The sequence below is a fragment of the Polyodon spathula genome, chromosome 5, assembly GCF_017654505.1.
Source record: "Polyodon spathula isolate WHYD16114869_AA chromosome 5, ASM1765450v1, whole genome shotgun sequence".
In the NCBI taxonomy this organism is placed as follows: domain Eukaryota; kingdom Metazoa; phylum Chordata; class Actinopteri; order Acipenseriformes; family Polyodontidae; genus Polyodon; species Polyodon spathula.
The window spans coordinates 35203022-35224002 of record NC_054538.1 but is presented as its reverse complement, the minus strand read 5'-3'; the positions used below and the strand labels follow the sequence as shown (position 1 = coordinate 35224002).

The window sequence follows — 20981 nt, the reverse complement described above, 5'->3', positions numbered from 1 at the left end:
AAAACAAAAAACCCTAGTGAAATGTATGCCACTAACTTCAACATTCCACACTGTTTTATTGACAATACATAAAAGGATGGTGGGGGAAGGGTGGCAGCAGATTTTCTAGAAACAGTATCCCTTTACTTGGCCTGACCAGGTTTGCCTAGCATATGTTTAAAGACACAATAACCCTTTAGGGAATACAAGATCAATCGTAAAGCAAACTGATAGTTTGCTTCCATTGCTGGCATATATGGTGGTATATTAAGAAAAACAAAATAAAAAAAACCCCAAAAAAACACAATAAAGACAATACATTTCAGACAGCTGGCACCAAAGCGCTGATGGCCAATATATTTTACAGTGTATTATTGTCTTTAACAATTACACAGTACTTCCCTAAAGCATGTCTATCAATCTACATAATTTTAAATAAGCTTCATTTATATTATTTTAACATCTTTATTACAAAATAAATTGATTCCAGAAAAATGCAGAAAATTAAATATGTCCTAGCACAGCAATGGAAGCTTGGTGTGGTCCAGTGGTTAAAGAAAGGGGCTTGTTACCAGGAGGTTTCCAGTTCAATCCCAGCTCTGCCACTGACTTGCTGTGTGTGACCCTGAGCAAGCCACTTAACCTCCTTGTGCTCTGTCCTTGGTGTGAGACGTAAAACTAAGGTCCTATTGTAAGTGACTCTTCAGCAGCAGTTATTGATGCATAGTTCACTCCCTAGTCTCTGTAAGTCTCTTTGGATAAAAGCATTTGCTAAATAATAATAATGCCTCAGACTTTCAGGGGGGGTAGTCTTTAGTTACCCAGACATATATACCAATATCATTATTATTATTATTATTATTATTTTAAAAAATTAACACTGGTCTGAAGAACATTATTTTGACCAAACTGCACAATTTCTGCCAAGTCAATGCCATTAAGAAAAGAGATACTGTAGCTGTCAAGGAATGTTTTTTTTTTTTTTTTTTTTTGTACTGTATTTAAAAACAAAAAAAAACAAGTCCCTTTGGTGAGATTAACAACTCACTCTGCTGGGTTGCTGTTTGCAAACAAAGTCTGTCATGAAATCAAACTCATTTTGTCCCAACCAGAGCTCTGGCAATTCTTTTATTCTGTCCAAACCCATTTCTATAACTAAAGACATCAAGACTTCCTCGTCAATAAAATCCGTATCTATGACATTGGGGGGCAGCATTGCTGCAGGCACATGATGGTGAACCGGAGGAGGCATGCCTGAGGTGCTCCGTTTTGGACTGCAGTCTCTGTATTGCAGGCCTGGCCCGTTCATCTGATGGTCTGCAGGGTGCAAGTCCGGCAGGTAATGATGTTGAGGAGCAGGCTGGTGATGGGTATAATACTGGTTGTTGAGTTTCTGTAGCTGCATGCTAGCCGCCAGCTGCCCTTGGCTATTGACAGCAGGTCCCACGTATTGTGTATTGTATCTTGCGTTGGGAGGTATGTTGTTGTTGGGATGACCCCCATTTACATTCACATTCCCTAGCGCCATTGCATGCCTTACCCCGTTGTTTGAGTTCATATTTCCCCCTCCGTAGTGTAAATGATCGCCCATTAACCCATTGTATGCGTGCTGTTGCTGCTGCTGCTGTTGGTGGTGGAGATGAGGATTTGAATACTGTCCCATTCCCATTCTGTGTGCTGGGTGGTGATGGTGAATGCCGTTTGCTGCGTCGGGGAATCGTCCGTGGTTCATAGCCATCATGCGATCTGCCATTCCCCCTGTCTATGATGGGCAGAACACAACATTTTAATTATAGTGCAATGGTATCATGTCCTCCGAGGCTGAAGACATTCCTACTTTAACATACATTAAACAACCTGTCATGTTTCATTTTGCTATTAGTTTTTTTTAACTTATGTGCACCCACTTTCTTGTCATTAAAAACAAACCAAAAAACAACTGGTTTACGTTTTGCAAAGCGCAGTTTTTACACCACTGCCCTCGCACATACAAAATAAACACCAAATTGTAAAATTCCATGCATTTCAATAATCGAAGCACCCTGAAAATAACACAATTATAATATAAATCACTTCTAGGGGATGTATTTTAATCGTGCATTTATGACAACAGGATAAATATACTCTGCTTATAATTTGTTTTCACTTAGTCCCACGGAAACTTAAAAAACCCCCAAAAAACAAACAAAACAAACACATTGTATTTAGCTTACCTTTCGGGTTGTATCTCCTTTTGAGGTTTCACTCAGTCAGCACAACGTAATGAAGTGTAGCTCTCCTGTAGTTACTGTATACAGTGTGTATTCCAATCGCTGAAAACTGTAACCGAAACGCCAAAATCAAATACTTCCAACCTCTGCCCAACAAATATAAAGAAGCGCTCAATGCCCCTTTGGCCACTGCTGATATAGGATCATTGCGGGGCGGAGCAAACGCAAACCTTGAAACTGACAAGAAAAACAAAATCTGGATACAGGATCGTGTGCAGATCATGCTTCAGTTCCGCGTAGCTGCATCTCCAATATATGTAACATGTGACGGAAACATCACCTAACTGTACAGTCAAAGTCTATTATATAGAAATGCTTACAATTTAAACTGTACACATTAACACATTGAACAGAACAATTCCCTAGCAAATAAATACATAAATAAAAAACAAACAAACAAAAAAAAAAAACGATTTTGCATTTGGTCACAAGTGATACACGTGCTTTTGGTTGATACGTCAACTCTATAGATGGGGAACTTGCGTGTTCACTTGTTTGTGGTAAACCTTGACTTCAGTTGTTTATATTTTCAGAGGCTGTTTTATCTGGGACGTTAAACAGTGGATCCTGTAAATTAATAACATGCTTTAAATTATTGAAAGACTGTCAATTCATTTACAGTCCCATAATGCAGGAAGAAAAACATATCTATTCCAGAATGTGCCAATATTATATGAAAGCGTGCTTTCAGAATGACTGAACAAATGAAAACTATTTATCACAAGTGTAATTTAAGGAACTTGTTTTGAAACTCGGTCCTTTCTGAAAAACAAAAACAAGAAAACGGAGAAAATGCACACTATGCAGTGTTGTCACAGTTTCAGCCAATGCTGTTACTGCAACACGGTTCAGAATTTAGATCTTTTCCACATTAATTCGCCAGCTCCACGTTTTGCACGCTGCCTGTCTTCTGTATACGTGCGCTGCTGAGTTTGTGTTTGACTCTAGTAGCTTTGGCATCCAAATGAGACAGGGGAGGCGTCTCTGCTCTGTAAACAACACTCTTCACTCCAGAGATGCCCATTGCACGTACACCAAGAGACCCCCCGCAGCTGGTCTGCAGGGTGCAAACTCAGCTATCCCTTCACGCGTCATCTAGGGGAGCGATTGAGGTCCGATCATGCTTGCAATTAATCAAGTCACATTGGAAATATATTAGCCATGCATGACTGGGAACATCAGGTTATTAAAATCACAACATTAAGATTAGTTGATCTGCATGCAAAATAGAGCGTGAGACACGTTTGTAAAATTACCTAACAGGCAATTAATTTGTTTTACATTGATTAGTACTGCATGTTGTAAGTATTATACTTAACTGCATCGTACTTAACAAGATATAACTTTGCCTGTGTACAACATTGATTTTGTTTTGATTGTATTTATTAAACATGTCTGCTCTACTGACCCGTACCTCTTTCGCTATGTGTTGTTGCTTGACCGTACAGTATCAGTGTTAGGCTAATACTTGTTCCTATTTCTTCTTACCTGGAGGACTAATCACTTTATAGGGCATTTATTTACAGAATGTGAAGGAGCCCAAAAACCCAATCGGATAATCTGTAACAAACACTCGAACCTGAACTCTCCAGATTAATTACATTTTCATAGCTGGGTAGGTAGAAATGAGGGTGGTTATCTATTCCGAGCTGATTTTACAACATTTGTGTCTAAACTATGATCAGATTCGATGCTTTTGCAAATAATCTCCGGATACAATATTGCAACGTACACAATTGCATAACGAGTTTAAATTAAGAATTAAACAATGCAATTGAAAGGTGAAGTAAAAAAAGTGCGTAATTACAATTACCACAACACTTTCAACATCCAGAATTCATTTAAAAGTCGTGTTTTTTTATTTATTGATAAAAACACAATAAATTACAAACCGTTGCAGAGTACCTTCTTACGCTGTTCTTTTTTGTTTGTATTACTGTATCTGTTTATTGCTCATTGGAGAATGGAAAAGGGGTGTTGTGAATGTTTAATTACTTTGCATAACAAAACACACGGAGCCTTAGTAATTTGGACTCTGCACTGCTTAGAATTTTTCCTGGTTGACTGCTCTATGCATTAGTTTTAAATTGCTGTACAAAAGTACTTTTAATGTGTATTTTTTTTCTTAATCTGCATTAAACTTGGTTATATAAAAGACGAATTAATGAACCAATCAAGCAATTAACTTAATGGTGAGGTTAAAACTCAAGGATTTACCATGTAAGAACCTATACATGTAAATGCCTTGCTTATCGTAGTGATTTAAATGGTCTGACTGTGGCAGTTATATGTGTGACAGTTTTTTTTCTGCTATGTACTTTACAGGGATTTGCAATACATGTGTAAAAAGCGCTATTTATATACTATAAATAAATGCACAATACCTTTCCATTAAATACAAAAAAAAAAAACGTATAAACGTTACACTAAAGCATGATTTATATATGTTTTTTTTTTTTTTTGTTATGTCCATTATCCAAAAGTTAATCCTTTCTCCAATACCTTTGGCAGCTCTTTTTTCCATGCGTTCTGAATGTTCTTGCCTCTTCCTATGACGTAAGGAGTACTAACATGCTCATTTTGATCATGGCTAATGCAGAAATGATTTTGTGTGCACGTAATTCCCAAACCATAGCTGTAGCGTGGGGGAGGAGAGCGTTTTGCAGTCAGACACAAAATTTGCATTAAAATGCATAGCTCTCCATGTAGGGAAATGCTGAGAGGGTTGATGCGAAGTATAGTTGGGAGGCTCCTTATGCTGGTGTTAGATTTCTTGAACGGTATACCTCTGTTCCACAAATGCACTTAAATTCAAAATGAATTCTTACTGGCAATTTAATTAACTTCAGCCCTCAATAGAAATGCAAATGGATTGCCAATAAACAAGTTGCTGTGAAACAGGGTTAGATACATACTTTGAATGCACTGATCACCTAATAGCTGGTCAATGTAAACTGAACTACTTCCCTGCTAAGTGTAAATGTTCCTTATAAAAGTATCCTATTTGCAGACTGACATTTGTTGTGTATGGGACACTGGCTGATTGCAGGGTGTGACATGTAGAATTCTTGTTCAGGAGTGCAATTAGGTACAGCCAAGGTATCTATACACAGTCACAGACAAAGTATTTAGGCAGTAAGAAATGAGAACAAAATTATTTCTATAACTTCCAATTGTTTTATTTTAAGATATGAGATTCAGCTTTATAATAAATTACATAACATGAATAAAACATGCAAAAAGTACATTTCATACTTTGGCAAAAGTATTTGGGCAAACTGAATATTTCAATCTATTTTATATAGTGCCTTTCATAGTGGACCACAAAGTGCTTTACAAGATACAGTAAAAACAAGAATCCATAACTTGAGAAATGCATAATACATGAGATTACAGTAAAAAAGTGCACAATAAATAGTCGAATGTGCATAATACATAAAAGTAGCAGCAACACAGCAGATATCTGGCTCAAAGAGCATGGATAGCAAGAGAGAAAACAGGTGGGTCTTGAATTGATTTAAAGCAAGCGATGGTGGGAGCATCATGCAACAAAGCTGGCAGAGAGGTCCAAAGAGTCAAAGCCATGAAGCTAAATGAGCGTTCAAGTGTGGTGCACGTTTGTTTGGAGATAACAAGCAGTCCAGAGTCGGAGTACCTCGGCTTGCAGGCAAGGACATAGCGGGTCAGCAGGTTGAAGAGGTACTTGGGACCTGTGTGATGAAGGGCATTGTAGGTGAGCAGGACAGTTTTGAAAGTAATCCTGAATTTTACAGGTAGCCAGTACAGCTGGACAAGTAGACCAAGGCTTTGTACTGTGGGGGAAGGGAGCAGCAGACAGTTTCAGACGTTCAGATCAGCTATATTTAGATTCCTATGTTGAGTTTTAGATCCTACTAGGAGTTCAGATTTGCTAGTGTTCAACTGAAGAAAATTGGCAGACATCCAGGCCTCAATGTCTTCAATGCAAGCAGAGCGCCTGACGATGACAGAGGGGCTTCCATCGTCAATTTTAGGTAGGGATACACCAAATCAAAGATTCAGCCCAAATATCTACTTTGAGCAGGGTTTGGATTCGACCGAATACTTAAGATTCTGTGAACAGAATCCAAATCTTGCATCCAACCAGATGTACATCCATTTTAATACATCCCTCCAATGTGTGCAGCTCTTTAAATAAAACATGAATCTGGCATTGAACATAAACTTGTATTTAATAAGAACATGTTTGTTGAACTCTGTCGCAGCAACTCCCTAAATTACTGGTGGCGCACACACTACACACATCACGCGGCTGCTGAATGCAAGCATACCTCAGTATGCAACAGCACATTCACTTCACACCTTTCATGGAGTAAAGTTATGCAGTAAACTATCGTATCGTTCATGACATTTAAGTATGCTGCTTGGTGTATTAAAAAAAAAGACAATAGTTGCAGCTGTGTCATCTTAAAAGGCACTCAAGCTGAAAATCGAAGTAATTTAATAAGTAGGCTACAAATGTAGCAGGAGATTGTCTCTTTAGAGAACACAAACTTGCAGACTTAATGCAACTGTTGAATTTAAAAAGAAAGCATTTTATGAGATTAACCCGAGGTACTGGGAATATGCCTGCACGTCCAGAGGTTCCATGCAGTAATAAAAATGCTAAAAGGCTCAACTATAGATTGTGCTCATCCCTTGTTAGTAGCTGCCAGTCTTTTTCATTCAACAGTTTCCATAGGATTCGGTATTCAGCTGAATCCCAAAAAACTTGGATACTGTGCATCCCTAGTTTTAGGTACAGGTGAGTTGTCAGTACAGGAGTGAAACATGTGGCTGTGTTGGCAGATGAGGTGACCCAAGGGAAGCATATAGAAATAGAAAGGGAATGCATTTCATATGAAACCTAATTGTTGCTAATTCACAATTAGGATTAAAAACCAAAATGCCTGATTATAGAATAAACACAATCATCAAATGCTGAAAAATAAATTGAAAATTTGATTTAAAAAAAAAAAACCAAAATGTTTAAAACTAAGAGTACAGCAACAATTTAAAATGATAGTGATGCAACTAAATGAAAAAGGAGACACTACCAGAAATAGCAGAAACTCAAGTTTACTGAAAAGCACTGTGTGGGCTATTCTTGACAAACACAGGAGAACAGGAACTACTGCAACTAGCACCAGATGTTGAACCGAGAAATTTCTGCAAAACCTGGAAGAATTGTTCAAGCAGCCCAGCAAAATCCTCCGATTGCTGCAAAAGATTTGACAGAGGATGGTCAAGAAATTCACGAGTGAACAATTCAATGATACCTTAAAACGAGAGGAATGTCCATGGGACAAAACCAAGATGCAAACCTTTGTTAAAACTACACAAAAGAAAGTGTCTGGAGTTTTCCCCATTGAATACCTGAAACTTGATTTCTTCAATCCAAAATAACTAATTTTCCACCAAGAAAGCAACAACAATTCATCATGCCCAGTGTTAAACATGGAGGTTGTGTGATGGCATGGGCGACCTTTGTATTGTAAAAGGATCAATGAATGCTGCAATAAACATTTTTGCACTCATTTCTGAAAAAAAGCAAGATTACAGTTATGGATTGGCCATTGGCCCCAGAATTGAATCCCATCGAGATGTTGCGTATTGACTTGAAGGCTGTTGCAAAAAGGAAACCGAAGTCGATTGCAAGACTACAAACTGTAAAGGAAGCAAAGGGTGGGCACACAAAATACTAAATGTAAGGGTGCCCAAAAAGTATGAGATTAGTTTTTGCAGGTTATGCTATCATTTACTATAAAACCAGAATCTCTACTTTATAGTTTTCAATAGATCAATTGGAAATGATAGCAATCACTTTGCAGGTTTTCTAATTTTAACTGTTCAAATATTTGTAGGCGACTGTGTGTATATACAGTACTGTTCAAAAGTTTTAGGCAGGTGTGAAAGTGCTGTAAAGTAAGAATGCTTTCAAAAAGACATGTTAATAGTTTTTCTCAATTAACAAAAAATGCAAAGTGAGTGAACAGAAGAAAAATCTACATCAAATCCATATTTGGATTGACCACCATTTGACTTCAAAACCTCAATTCTTCTAGGTACACTTGCACACAGTTTTTGAAGGAACTCTGCAGGTAGGTTCGCCCAAACATCTTGGAGAACTAACCACAGTTGTTCTGTGGATTTAGGCAGCCTCAGTTGCTTCTCTCCATGTAATCCCAGACAGACTATGTTGAGATCAGGGCTCTGTTGGGGCCATACCATCACTTCCAGGACTCCTTGTTCTTCTTTATGCTGAAGATAGTTCTTAATGACTTTTGCTGTATGTTTGGGGTTGTTGTCATGCTGCAGAATAAATTTGGGGCCAATCAGATGCCTCCCTGATGGTATTTCATGATGGAGAAGTATCTGCCTATACTTCTCAGCATTGAGGAGACCATTAATTCTGACCAAATCCCCAACTCCATTTGCAGAAATGCAGCCCCAAACTTGCAAGGAACCTCCACCATGCTTCACTGTTGCCTGCAGATACTCATTCGTGTACCACTCTCCAGCCCTTCGGCAAACAAACTGCCTTCTGCTACAGCCAAATGAGTCAAATTTTGACTCATCAGTCCAGAGCACCTGCTGCTATTTTTCTGCACCCCAGTTCCTGTGTGTGCATAGCTGAGTCACTTGGCCTCATTTCCAAGTCTGAGGTATGGCTTTTTGGCTGCAAGTCTTCCATGAAGGCCACTTCTGACCCGACTTCTCTGGACAGTAGATGGATGTACCAATTCCCACTTTTCTGCCAATTCTGAGCTGATGGCACTGCTGGACATCTTCAGATTGCGAAGGGAAGTAAGCATGATGTGTCTTTCATCTGCTGCAGTAAGTTTCCTTGGCCGACCACTGCATCTACGGTCCTCAACGTTGTCCGTTTCTTTGTGCTTCTTCAAAAGAGCTTGGACAGCACATCTGGAGAGCCCCGTCTGCCTTGAAATTTCTGCCTGGGAGAGACCTTGCTGATGCAGTATAACTACCTGTGCTGTGTTCAGTCTTGCCATGGTGTAGGACTTTTGCAGTAAACTGTCTTCAGCAACCTCACCTTGTTAGCTGAGTTTGGCTGCTCCTCACCCATTTTTTCTTCCTCCTACACAGCTGTTTCTGTTAATGATTGTGTTTCAACCTACATATTGAATTGATGATTAGCACCTGTTTGGTATAATTGTTTAATCATACACTGGACCATGCCTACAAAATCCCAGACTTTGTGCAAGTGTACCTAGAAGAATCAATGCTGTTTTGAAGGCAAAGGGTGGTCACACCAAATATGGATTTGATTTAGATTTCTCTTCTGTTCGCTCACTTTGCATTTAGTTAATTGATAAATATAATCTATTAACATGTCTATTTGAAAACATTCTTACTTTACAGCATTTTTTCACGCTTGTCTAAAACTTTTGCACAGTACTGTGTGTGTAATATATATATAATTTCACACTGGTCTCTGGCTAAGAGCACACCCTTCGGGAAGCAAAGTGTTCTTATAGCTGAAGTATTGTCCAAGACTGGGTTAGCCTCCAGACAAGACGAGTCAATAAATACATATATACTGGTTATGTGCATCAACATATGAAATGAACTGAGTAAGTAAAATCTAAACAGGGAAGTATACAGTATGTTAAAGTATAATTAAGACAAACTAATGCTAATAAAACTAAAGCAAAACATGGACAAAGCTTAAATTGTTATGTACTATGAAATTAGCTAGAAGGTGTGTTTCGGTCTATCACAATGGCAGAGACAAATAATGGACGTTACTCGAGGTTAATTTAGTTTTACAGTTAGTTTATTAACACGGCACCACTACACATGTTACAAAATCCAGCAGCAACACACAAGACAGGCACATTATTTTACAGAATGGTGAAGCAACTCACCAGAATGGGAAACACCAAGTTACTCGGCAACTTTTTTTTTCTTTAAGAGCCTGAACAAATTTCCAACTTTGTATAGCAAGAGTAACAGTGCATTTTGCTGTTTGTTTACATGCTCTTTTGTAGCGAGGAGGTGCACTCAAGGGAAGACAAAAAAAAAAAAGGGTTCGTCAAGACACTTATGACAAGTCGTTTTTACACAACAGTACTGTATCCATTGTGAACAAATCCCTCTGTGCCAAGGTGTTCTTTTAAGCAACGTTCCTGTTCTTTTAGCTGGAACATTTACAATGGGAAAAATCTATTTCCCCACAAGGGTGTTCCCTTAGGTGAAGTGTTCTTTTAAGAAGTGTTCCTATACATAGAGACTACTGTGTACGTGTAATGTAATTATATATTCAACATCTTTACAGTTCAATGCCATTTCCTGTGCCATAGAGTTCATGCTGAAACACTAGCTGCTTAGTTCACAAAATACATATTGAATGGCATGCACTTTGCTTGATGCTCTGCAATTAGGATGCCCAATTAAAGTAAAAAGAAAAAAAAGTTCAAAATGTGCTTAACTGTCTGCGTCTCAGTGTGGGCGTCTACTTTACACCATGAGCTTTTACAATAAAGACAGAATCTTAGTACCATCATAATAGCACAGTAAAAGTACAGTAACCTGGCACTAGGCAGATTGTCACAAAATAAATTTTATATTCCGGTTGATCAAATATCGCAGCATTTTTTGCAGTAATGTTGAACCAATGTTTTTTTTTTTGTGCTGCAGATGAAAAGCCCCTCAACTGTTCTCAGACTGAATGGAATCCTCACATTCTTGTCCCCTGCCTTCTATTCACTATCATTAGACCAGATACAAGTTGATTAGACCAAGCTGTACAGGCACAAGCAAACCAGGACATGGGTGATTGGGATAGTGAGATCTTGATCCTTTTATATTTTATATAAAGATGTAAACACAAAATCAGTCATGCATTTACAAGTAAACTTTTTCCTATTTTGATCACAGTAGTTACTCCTAAGTTAAAATGGCCAGAGCAGGACCAAAGTATTTTAATTGTTTGTACTTCTGCACAGAAGTATGAACTCTAAACTGTTCATAGGTCAGGTGAAAAATATTCTACTTGATCTTCCTAGGCTCATTTGGTATTGAAATTGAACCTATAGCATCTACACAGATTTATGTTTTAATATCGGAGTGTTTAACTGCCACCTCGGTCAACAGGGCGTAATGGAGTGGCAGCATCCTGATTAGTCACAAGCAAAGTTTACATACAATATAAAATACATTTAGGAAGTTCGCATCTCTATAACCCAGAGGTCTAAAGCACTGCGCACATCCAACATTTGTTGCATGTGAAATGTTTTTGGTCAGATTATGTCTTAATCATTCTGTAAAAATCCACATGTTTACGTTCATAAATTGACATATTGCCTATAAGCAATATATGAAATAACAGTTTTACTAAATGTTTATATGAATTTTGTTGCATCACCAGATGCCAGCTCCTCTGGTTAACATCCTAATTCAATTCCATTTTAACGTCTAGAAACTAGTCTGACAAAAACAAAACAAACACTATACACTTAGACAAGTCTGGTATAAAACTTCATAATAGTTGTATGATCTAAAATGCATTTCAGTAGTAATTTCCCAAAATTAGTAATATCCTGAAAGAGTTTTAGGCATTTGGTTAAATGCATAGCTTGACAGAAAACACTACATTTGCAAAAAATATTTTACAAATTTAGATTTGCATTTGTAAGAGCCCATAGGAAAAAAAATAGAGGCCTACTGCCCAGGCCTCAGAAAACCCTTTAATTTCACTGGACAGTTACCTCTATTAGCTTAAGACAAGCAACAGTAATGTGGATACTAGATTGTCAAATGGCTAATATTTCAAATGTCAGTGATAAGGCATATTGAACTTCCTGGAAATCCAGGATAGGAGTGTGACCTGCAGGATTGCCGATACTTTAAGTTGGGAATATCAACTTTATTGGTGTTGCAGTAAAATACCCCAAAATCTGTTCGGCTTTCAATACAGGACACAGTCTTACTGTTAGGGAAAGGTTGTGTCACTACTTTTGGTAAACGCAAGCATAATGGCTCTGCCAGCTATTAACATTGCATAAAACATACACTAAATTATGTCCTATTGCTCGAGGTATCAAAACCTTCCTAACACAAGAGCGTCAAATCAGTGATCTAAAACTTTCCTTGTAATTTAAAACACAAATTTACAAAAGTAAGCATATCATGGGATTTTGATCATTAAACTGTAAAAGATGTGAATAGTTTTACAGCTTTACATTCCCACAGAATACTTACTGTAGCCTTATTAACATTGCCAAATATTGAAATAGAGGATGTTTTGGATAAGTAAAACAAGTGATTTGAAAATTTGCATGTTGTTCAATCTTTGTGAATGAAATTATTTTCCAGAACACTAACAAAAAATAATGCAGTTAAATTACTTACATTACATGAAATGGTTAGTGCAGGTTGTTTGTTTCAAATTACAATGGCAATAAATCAATAATGCTTTTCTAAAACTGAGGTCAGCTAAAGATGTTAAGAGGCAGAACATTTAATGCACAAACATTGCATGTGATTTTGTATCTGATAAATTAAGTAGGTTTATTGTTCATAAACCTTTTACTTGAGTAGATTTAGAATGCACTCTCCACTTTCAAAACACCTTACCAGAATGTTTAAAAATACTAACAACCAGAGCGCCAGATGCTCAAACTTATTACACCTATTAAAATGTCACAAGCACAATTCTGACCCCCCCCCCCCCAACAATTAATTTAACACCTAATACAAGCAAATAAATGTCCAAGTTATTTGTGTTGGTTTTGCTACATTTAATTAGGTGTGATTTTCCTTTCTGAAAAGGAAGAGACTAAAATCACAATTGGAGAATACATTTCAGAAAATTCTTTTAATAACAGCCTATGACTCTGCTTTACAGTTATTACCATTGAAGTTAACTTTTTCAAATTTGAATTGAGAAACTCTGGCAATGTTTAAAAAAAAAAAAAAAAAAAAAAAAAAAAAAGCACAAACCCAACAGCACTGTTGACTTTCCATGAAATACCTCTAGGTTTCTGGAAGGTGAGGCCAGTGGACTTGTTTATACAAAACAGTAGTCATTAAAATGTGTTAAATGAAAGAATTGTCATCTGATTCTGTGTGACCGAATAGGATTATCGCAGTACACTGTGATAACACCTTGTGGGAACAATGAGGGGGATCTCATTGTATTTCCATACATCATTTGGATTATGTATTGCTTCAATACAAGGAACACAACATTGATTGCAAACATTAGTCTCAAACCAGCTTACAATCAAAAGTCTATAATATTACTCTAAAGGATTGCATAAATAAGAATCCAATTCAAACATATTGCAAATACATTAGATGTATTTTAAAAGGACAACTACTTAAAAAAAAAAGTGAATATAATTCACTATCTAAAGTGAAAAACCTTAAAATGAGTTTTAGATTAATATTTTTAAAAGTGACTGTGCAACGTTATATATTAGGGAAGGACGAACAGAAACTTCAGACATTAACTTAATACCAGTGTGTATGGATTTATTAGATTGGAGAGAGTAACGAAAACATTAATAGCCTTTTTCAAGGATGCATCCAGCTTTAATGTACGACAACTGGACACGGCACTCCCATGTTTTTTAGTGGAACTTGGACATTCTGGAATTACTCAATAACGAAACGGCACATAACACAGCTAGGACACTAATTAGTTACAACTGTTCACTGATGAAGCACATCACGCCCTGCTGTCAACTCAATGATTTCAGACAAAGTTAAACATAGAAATAACTTGAGAAAAGTAGTATAATAGTGCGATTTCTTAAATATGGCCTATTGTGATGAAACAGTTGTTTGTAATAGTCGATACTGGAGGAGAAAAGGAACCATTCCCTCTAATAACACATTAACAAAATATTTTGAAAGCTAGACAGAACAGTAGAACCAGCTTTATAAAATGTCATGAGCAAAGTATGTGCTCCGATTGGTTGTTAGCGATCTCATGACCGTGCATGAATTTTTGCACTATCAAATTGATAGGAACTTTTTGCTTCTCCATTCTTAAAACATAATATTTACTGCATAAAGACCAAAGCCGGTTGAAAGTACACCAGAAAGTAAACAGATTCGGATGCATTTAATGTTATTTCGTGATCTGGTCGGCTATGGCAATAACTCCTTTGAGTGCCCCGGTCTTCAGTATAGTCAGTTTCTAAAACCGGAGTATATTGTGGTTGTGTTGGACCTTAAGGAGGAGATCATGTATGGGGGTGGCCAGGTGGACAATATGTTTTTTCTGTGATTCTTTATTGCTTTTATTAAAGCCTGGAATTCAACAGCTGAAATCACGCCGTATCCAGTGTCCAATCAACTGTGACAAATTAGGTGATTAAGTGCATATGCTTCAATCAGTTACTCAGGCATGTCAAGGTCAATGATGAATGAGCAAGTGATTAAAAAGAAACCAAAAACTTTTTGGGGAAAAAAGTTTCATAGTGATAAGTTTCTTTTGGTGCTCGGTATATGTAGGCCCTACATTCAAAATAAATGTTTAAATCATGTAGCTTTGATACCATTTTTACTTTAAAGCAATACAGTCAGTTAATTTGCTTTAACTATAAACCAATGGTACACTTTGTTGTGCCTATGAAGCAGCGTCAACAGCTTAAATGCAAGCATGATCTGCCAGTTTGAAATGTACATGAAAAATGTATTTAGTTGAATACGTTTGACAAAGTGTCTTTTTGTACAGTATCCCTTTATATTTATCCAAAACTGAATTCCACATTTGTAAAGGCTGGTTTTTACAACTATTGCTAAATGTTTTGCATTATCTAGAATTTTAGGATTGAGACAAAAAAAAACAAACAAAAAAACTATGAACATAATTTAGATTTTATTTAACATCTGTAATCAAAAACTGTAAAATGATATAACAAAAGCCATAATAGTAGTACAATGTCACTTTATTTTTGTTTTGTTAATTATATGGGAAAACTACAAAGCAATATGTAATTTAATGTATTAAATTAACATTATTTGCATGTGTGACTAGACTTATTTTGGGTTCATGCCCCAGAGATCTTTTCAGCGCTTTTAACAATAAAACACAATCACCTAGCTCCACTTTGGATCGCTAACTAAACACTTTTGTTACGCACAGGACAGCGCAAGCTGTTTACCTGTCAAAACAACAACACAAAAACCTTGCAGTACAGCATTGTAAGGTACACAATTGTACTGACAAACTACTTGGGCATTACTCACCCTGGATTAGAGCTGTAGCCTCTTTATCAACCAAGCTTCTTCCTTCAGCAGCAGCCCTGAATAAACTAATTCTGGGGTTTATATAAATGCCAGAGAAACAGACATTGGCAGCTGGCTCTAATTTAACAATAATGAGGCCAACTGCCAAAACAATAAAACAATTAACAAATGATAATTAAACCAAAGAATACTACAATTAAATCAATTAAACAATGAAATTAAACACAAACAATTGGCTTGGCAGGGAGGCTATTCACCCTGTCCCTGCCACAAAACAAACATTTTTACACTTGCAGGCACCTGCCCTGCTACACAGACTTCATACGACTTTATGCAGCACAATGTGTTATTCTACAGGGTGATGAAAAACTTTTGGCCATAGCTGTAGGTTAGTCCTCATTATCGGTCTAAATTGTTCCATTTGTTTCCGATCAGTTAAACCAAATACCAGGATCATCTGTTTGGTACGCTTAAGTTTGTACAGATTTGAAGGATGTTCTAGTCCGCATTTTAGTTCACATGATGTTCCTTTAATCTGCTTGGTCAATATGAGTAAATCTTCAGCTTTAGCTGAAAATCTTTAGCTTCATGTAAGCAGAAGATTTTTTTATATTGAGGAATTAATTAGGCTGTTGGAAATAACCAGGATGCGACATAGTCTATCGCTGGGATATGAAGCCTAAAGATACCAGAGCACATGTGGAAATCTGAGCAAACCACACTACACATGGAATAATGAGGAAAATATTTGTATTCATTAGCAACAAAAACTAGTGCTGCTTAAAATCTCGAAAATGAAATTACCGCACTTTCTGTGTGGTTGAAGGCACTCGGCTTCGCCTCATGACTCACAACGCACCCAGGGCAATCTAAATCCCCTGTCATGTGTTATTGTTTACGTAACCAACTGCAATGCGTAGGTCACTAAATTTTTTTTATAATTGTATTGCTGAATGAGTGTAACCACTAACATGTTAAATAGAAAACCACGCTTGTTTAGATGTGTACTAGTTTAGTTTAAAAATAGTCTTCCTAGAGATAATTTTACAGTAAGCGTGTGACATTCAATGAAGAAAGTGTCGTGAATTACAGGAGCATGCAGTGTTGCTTACTTTCTTCAGTTTTTCGATGAGTGATAAATGTTAACATTAGATAAATTCAGGTGTTTGCACTGCAAACCGAGACAGTCACTGTCTCACTGATTATCTTAATATATTAACAGAACATCTTAATCTGTTTTTTTTTTTTTCTTACAGAGCTTACCTTATTACATGAAAGGGAGGCGTTAGAACCAATGACAGGGCTAGATTATTATTGATCACACTGGGAGTGTGTTTTAGGATGGGGATGTTTTACATATTGTTCCGTGTTGGGATTCTGAACAGATCTTTGTCAGGGTATCAACAAGTAAAGCATGCAAAGCTTTCCATGTTTTATACGATCATAAGAACTTAAGAAAAATTACAAACTAGTGGAGGCTGTTTCACTCATCAGTGCTAATGCAGTTCCTAGTAGCTGACTGATCACAGAACTTTGTCAAGTCAGGTCTTAAAGAATGCCAGTGATTCGACATCAACAACGGTCATTTACATACATCCTGTACAAAACACCCCCCAAAAAACATTGATATGTAAGACATATCAAATACTGCACCTAATTGTGGGTAACATAATAAGTTGGAAAAAACTACGAAGATAATTAAAATCCAAAATCCAATTTCTAAAAAAAACTTTTGTTGGTGTGGCACGTCCCATCACTTCACATCTGGCTAACAGGATATCAAAAGTAACTCAAACACAAGAGTTTCTGTTTTGAAGATGTCTTCACCCCCATGGACTACTAGATATTATGACATATGAGTCAGGGTCACATTGACCAAAAAAAAAAAAGGTCAATACCCTCTAGAAATAAAATAAAACCATGAAGTGCCTGGCATATGTTACTTTTTCCGACTGTGATCTGACATCTGTGATGACTGGTCATTAGCTTTACTTTCATTGTCTTCTGTTTTTTTAAGGGAAGTAGGAAAAGAGAGTCACAGAACATAGTACCCAAATAAAATTAAAAATAAAGAAATAAATTAAAAAGCCATGTAAAGACCATGGCCCATATTCATAAAAGATTGCAGTAATTTCCTGGCTAGTAAAAAAAAAATTACCAGGCAGTATTTAAAACGTGATTTAAAAAACTATGGACTGGTTGTTTTCAATGTGATTTTCTTACGAAGTATGTAACCAATTGTCAGAGGTATGCAAATGAGATGTGTCCCCTATTTAAGACTCTAGTGGCATACACCGTATGTTTACATCATCACATTATGGCTACTAAAAAGGTGCTGGACATGAGTGAGAGGTTAATAAAGTGACCAGCCTCTTGTCAACAGTCCGTTTTCAAACAGTTGCCACAACCCCGACTCTTGTAAAATAGAAGAATCGTGGGCCAGGGAAGTTTGCGCAAACATCAGTTATTTCATATTTGGCATTATAGTTGACTTGTGCATTAATGGAATGATAATGTTTCTCATTCCTATGGACAGCCTCATTTTCCCCTGGTGCCACAATAGCAAAGTGTGTACAGTCCACAACTCCAAGGACTTGTGGCAACCCTGCCAAACCATAAAACATGAGTTTTGTTTGGTGTTGCTCCTCTTCTGTCACTGGAAATTTTATATATCTTGAAGCTTACCTTAGCATGGCAGATGTGAACTGCGAAATATGCCTGGGAACAGATGACTGACTTAACCCTGAACCCATACCCACTTATCTTTGAAGAATTTGTAGCTTTCATTGCGGGGACAGCCTAGACTTTTTACTTCATGTTCCAATTCTCCACAAAGGTGAAGAATTGAGCTATGTTAAGTCAATACGAATCACATCAGAGTAAGCCAGAGGGTCAAGCTGCAGCTCAAATCTGCAGGGTCTTTTCACTCTTCTGGGAGGATCATCTAAGATCTTCTAGCCCACACAAGCACACCAAAGCCTGCCATTTTCTCCACTGTAGTGAAGAGGCTACAAATGTGATTTATATGTTTTCCAACGAGTAAGTACCCTATCCTGTTTGGACTAGTTAACAATGCAATTTAATATATGTGTTACAAATACCAAAATACTTAAATTACGTAATTATTGGATAATTAACCATATACTTTTTATTATTACTATTGGCTTACATATATGTTTCTAAACACAGAAAATATGCTAGGAAATTATACCGTTAAGACACATCTCATTCTCTGACTGATCTGAAGCATGTGTTAATTATGATGCCGATAACGGTCAATTAACAATACAGATGTATGAATCGGGTGAATAACATGCTAATGTGAAAATTGGTCTCTAAGGGCACGGTAAATGGCGTTTATGCATTACTCAATGAAATACTGTCATGTTAAACAATATTATTGGCATGATAAAAGAGACAGTAAGTTTTGCGAATATGGGCCCATGAATCATAAAAAATGTTCACTTTAATCTTAATGCAATCCTTCAAGTCCTTTATCTCTATCCCCTCTCCCCATCTTAGTGAGACAAATGATAGATTAACAAAAATACATGTAATTCAAATAGTTATGTTCCTGCTAATACTTGCAACAGTGAACGTTTACAAATTACATTTTCAACAAGCACCTTAAAAATGGCTTATACTTCAATATTTTACTTTTATGTATACTCTAACATCTTAGTGTGATTGTAAGAAAGTTGTGTAAAAGTGTAAAAAAAAAAAAAAAATTAAAAACCAGTTTATTTATTCTACAGAACCATATGCTCAACAGAACCATATGCTTTTTTATTTAAATAATTTCAGCTTTGATTAATTTATTTAATAATTAAACAAAACACACACACACACACACACACACACACACACACACACAAAACAAAAAACATAACGTTAAACTCATGAGATGAAGCTTTGTGACTAGGTCCCACCATCACATGACTAATTATAGGGAAATATACAGTACTACATTTGAATGGGGGTTTTCCTGGTAAAGATTCAAATTACATGGGAATAATACAGACTGATAAAAAAAACTTGCTAAATGCTATATATACATTTCAGATGGTAGCAGAAGATAAATGTACTGTATGTTTTTCTAAGAACAAACACTTTGACATAAAAAGTATTTAACACAAACAGATTCTTTAACATGACCACAGCTAAGCAGCGTCAGTAACACAGTGTGAGGGTTAACCTTTAACAAACAGGTTGTGTATATTTAACATCTGAGTGACTTCTTTAATAGCTGGCATTAGTGGTAGATAATGATAGGCATGACAGCAGATCTCATTGACCTAATCTGCAAATCTTTTTGTTGTATATGCAAATGCATACTGGTCGAGGAAAGGTAATACTTTCAAAGTACAATTTTTTGAAAACAAAAATATTTTTCCTGACAGGTATAGCATTTTTTTTTTTAGGTCAACCCCAGCAGGGAATCAAACTAATGACTGCTAACCACAAGGCCACATGGTTAAAACCTAAAACATTGTCACATGTTTTGGTCAATTACTTAATGTTGAGTCAGATTACCACCATATTGGGAAGTATTACTGGTAAGAAATAACAGAATAACAGTAGGTTAATCTGAATAACATTCAAAGCGCTATACCATATGGGATGTAACTGTGTAGAGTACCAGGCAGGTAGATGATAGTTATTTGGCTATAACATTGGTAGAAAGCACACCATTGCTGATAGGGGAAGGCGACATATGGTGAGGACTGTGATGTAAATTAGATTTTATATTTGCAGCTACCAATCTCTGCTCTAACCGAGCAGTTTAAGTGCACCAAAGTCAGACTGGAAATGACATTAGTAGATTCACGTGACAAATGCTTAAGAGAGGCAGCACCTGTGTTGAAAACTGGAAGAAAATGGATGGCAAAGAAAGCTGTGGAAGGTGCTAAGGCTGCCCTTCGAATCGGAGATAAAATGGGGCAAGTTCAGCATGGAAAAGGAGGTTTTGGTCTCAGTTCAGCTCCTCCTACATGGCACAAGTCAACCTCGGCTGAAAAGCTGAAGCTGGTAGTCAATGAGGTGCAAAAGCAGGAGGAGAGGATCAGATGTGTAAAGGCACTTCCCAGGCCAAGCAGGGAGAATGGATGAGATGGGAAAGTGTGGAACAACGCAAGATCGGCTGGCAAGACCTATGGACAATGGAACAGAGCAGGATCAGTTTCCTCATCAGATCAGCATATAATGTTCTCCCATCACCACAGAACCTAAACCTCTGGGTGAGTGAGGATCCCTCATGTCCTTTGTGTTCATTACCTGCAACATTAAGGCACATTTTGACAGGATGGAAGGTGGGTCTTGGCCAAGGATGGTTTACTTAGCACCATGACCAGGTGCTGCGATGTTTGGCCTTAGCATTGGAAGACAAGCATAACCTGACCAATTAGTTGCCACCAGTTCCATCAAAGCATTACACACAACAAACAATATTCCTCCATCCAGGAGTGCAACCACCAAGAAAAGGTGTTAAAA

At 37.0% G+C, this 20981-nt stretch overlaps 1 protein-coding gene across 1 annotated transcript; it reads right to left on the bottom strand.

The window, feature by feature from the left end:
• Positions 1-707: 707 nt before the first annotated feature.
• LOC121315284 (cbp/p300-interacting transactivator 2-like) lies at positions 708-2372 on the bottom strand. Its single transcript, XM_041249324.1, has 2 exons — positions 2193-2372; positions 708-1741 (listed from the first exon to the last, which is right to left on the bottom strand). The coding sequence occupies exon 2, from the start codon at positions 1730-1732 to the stop codon at positions 1016-1018; it is 717 nt and encodes a 238-aa protein (XP_041105258.1). The 5' UTR covers positions 1733-1741; positions 2193-2372; the 3' UTR covers positions 708-1015.
• Between the last annotated feature and the right edge of the window lie 18609 nt (positions 2373-20981).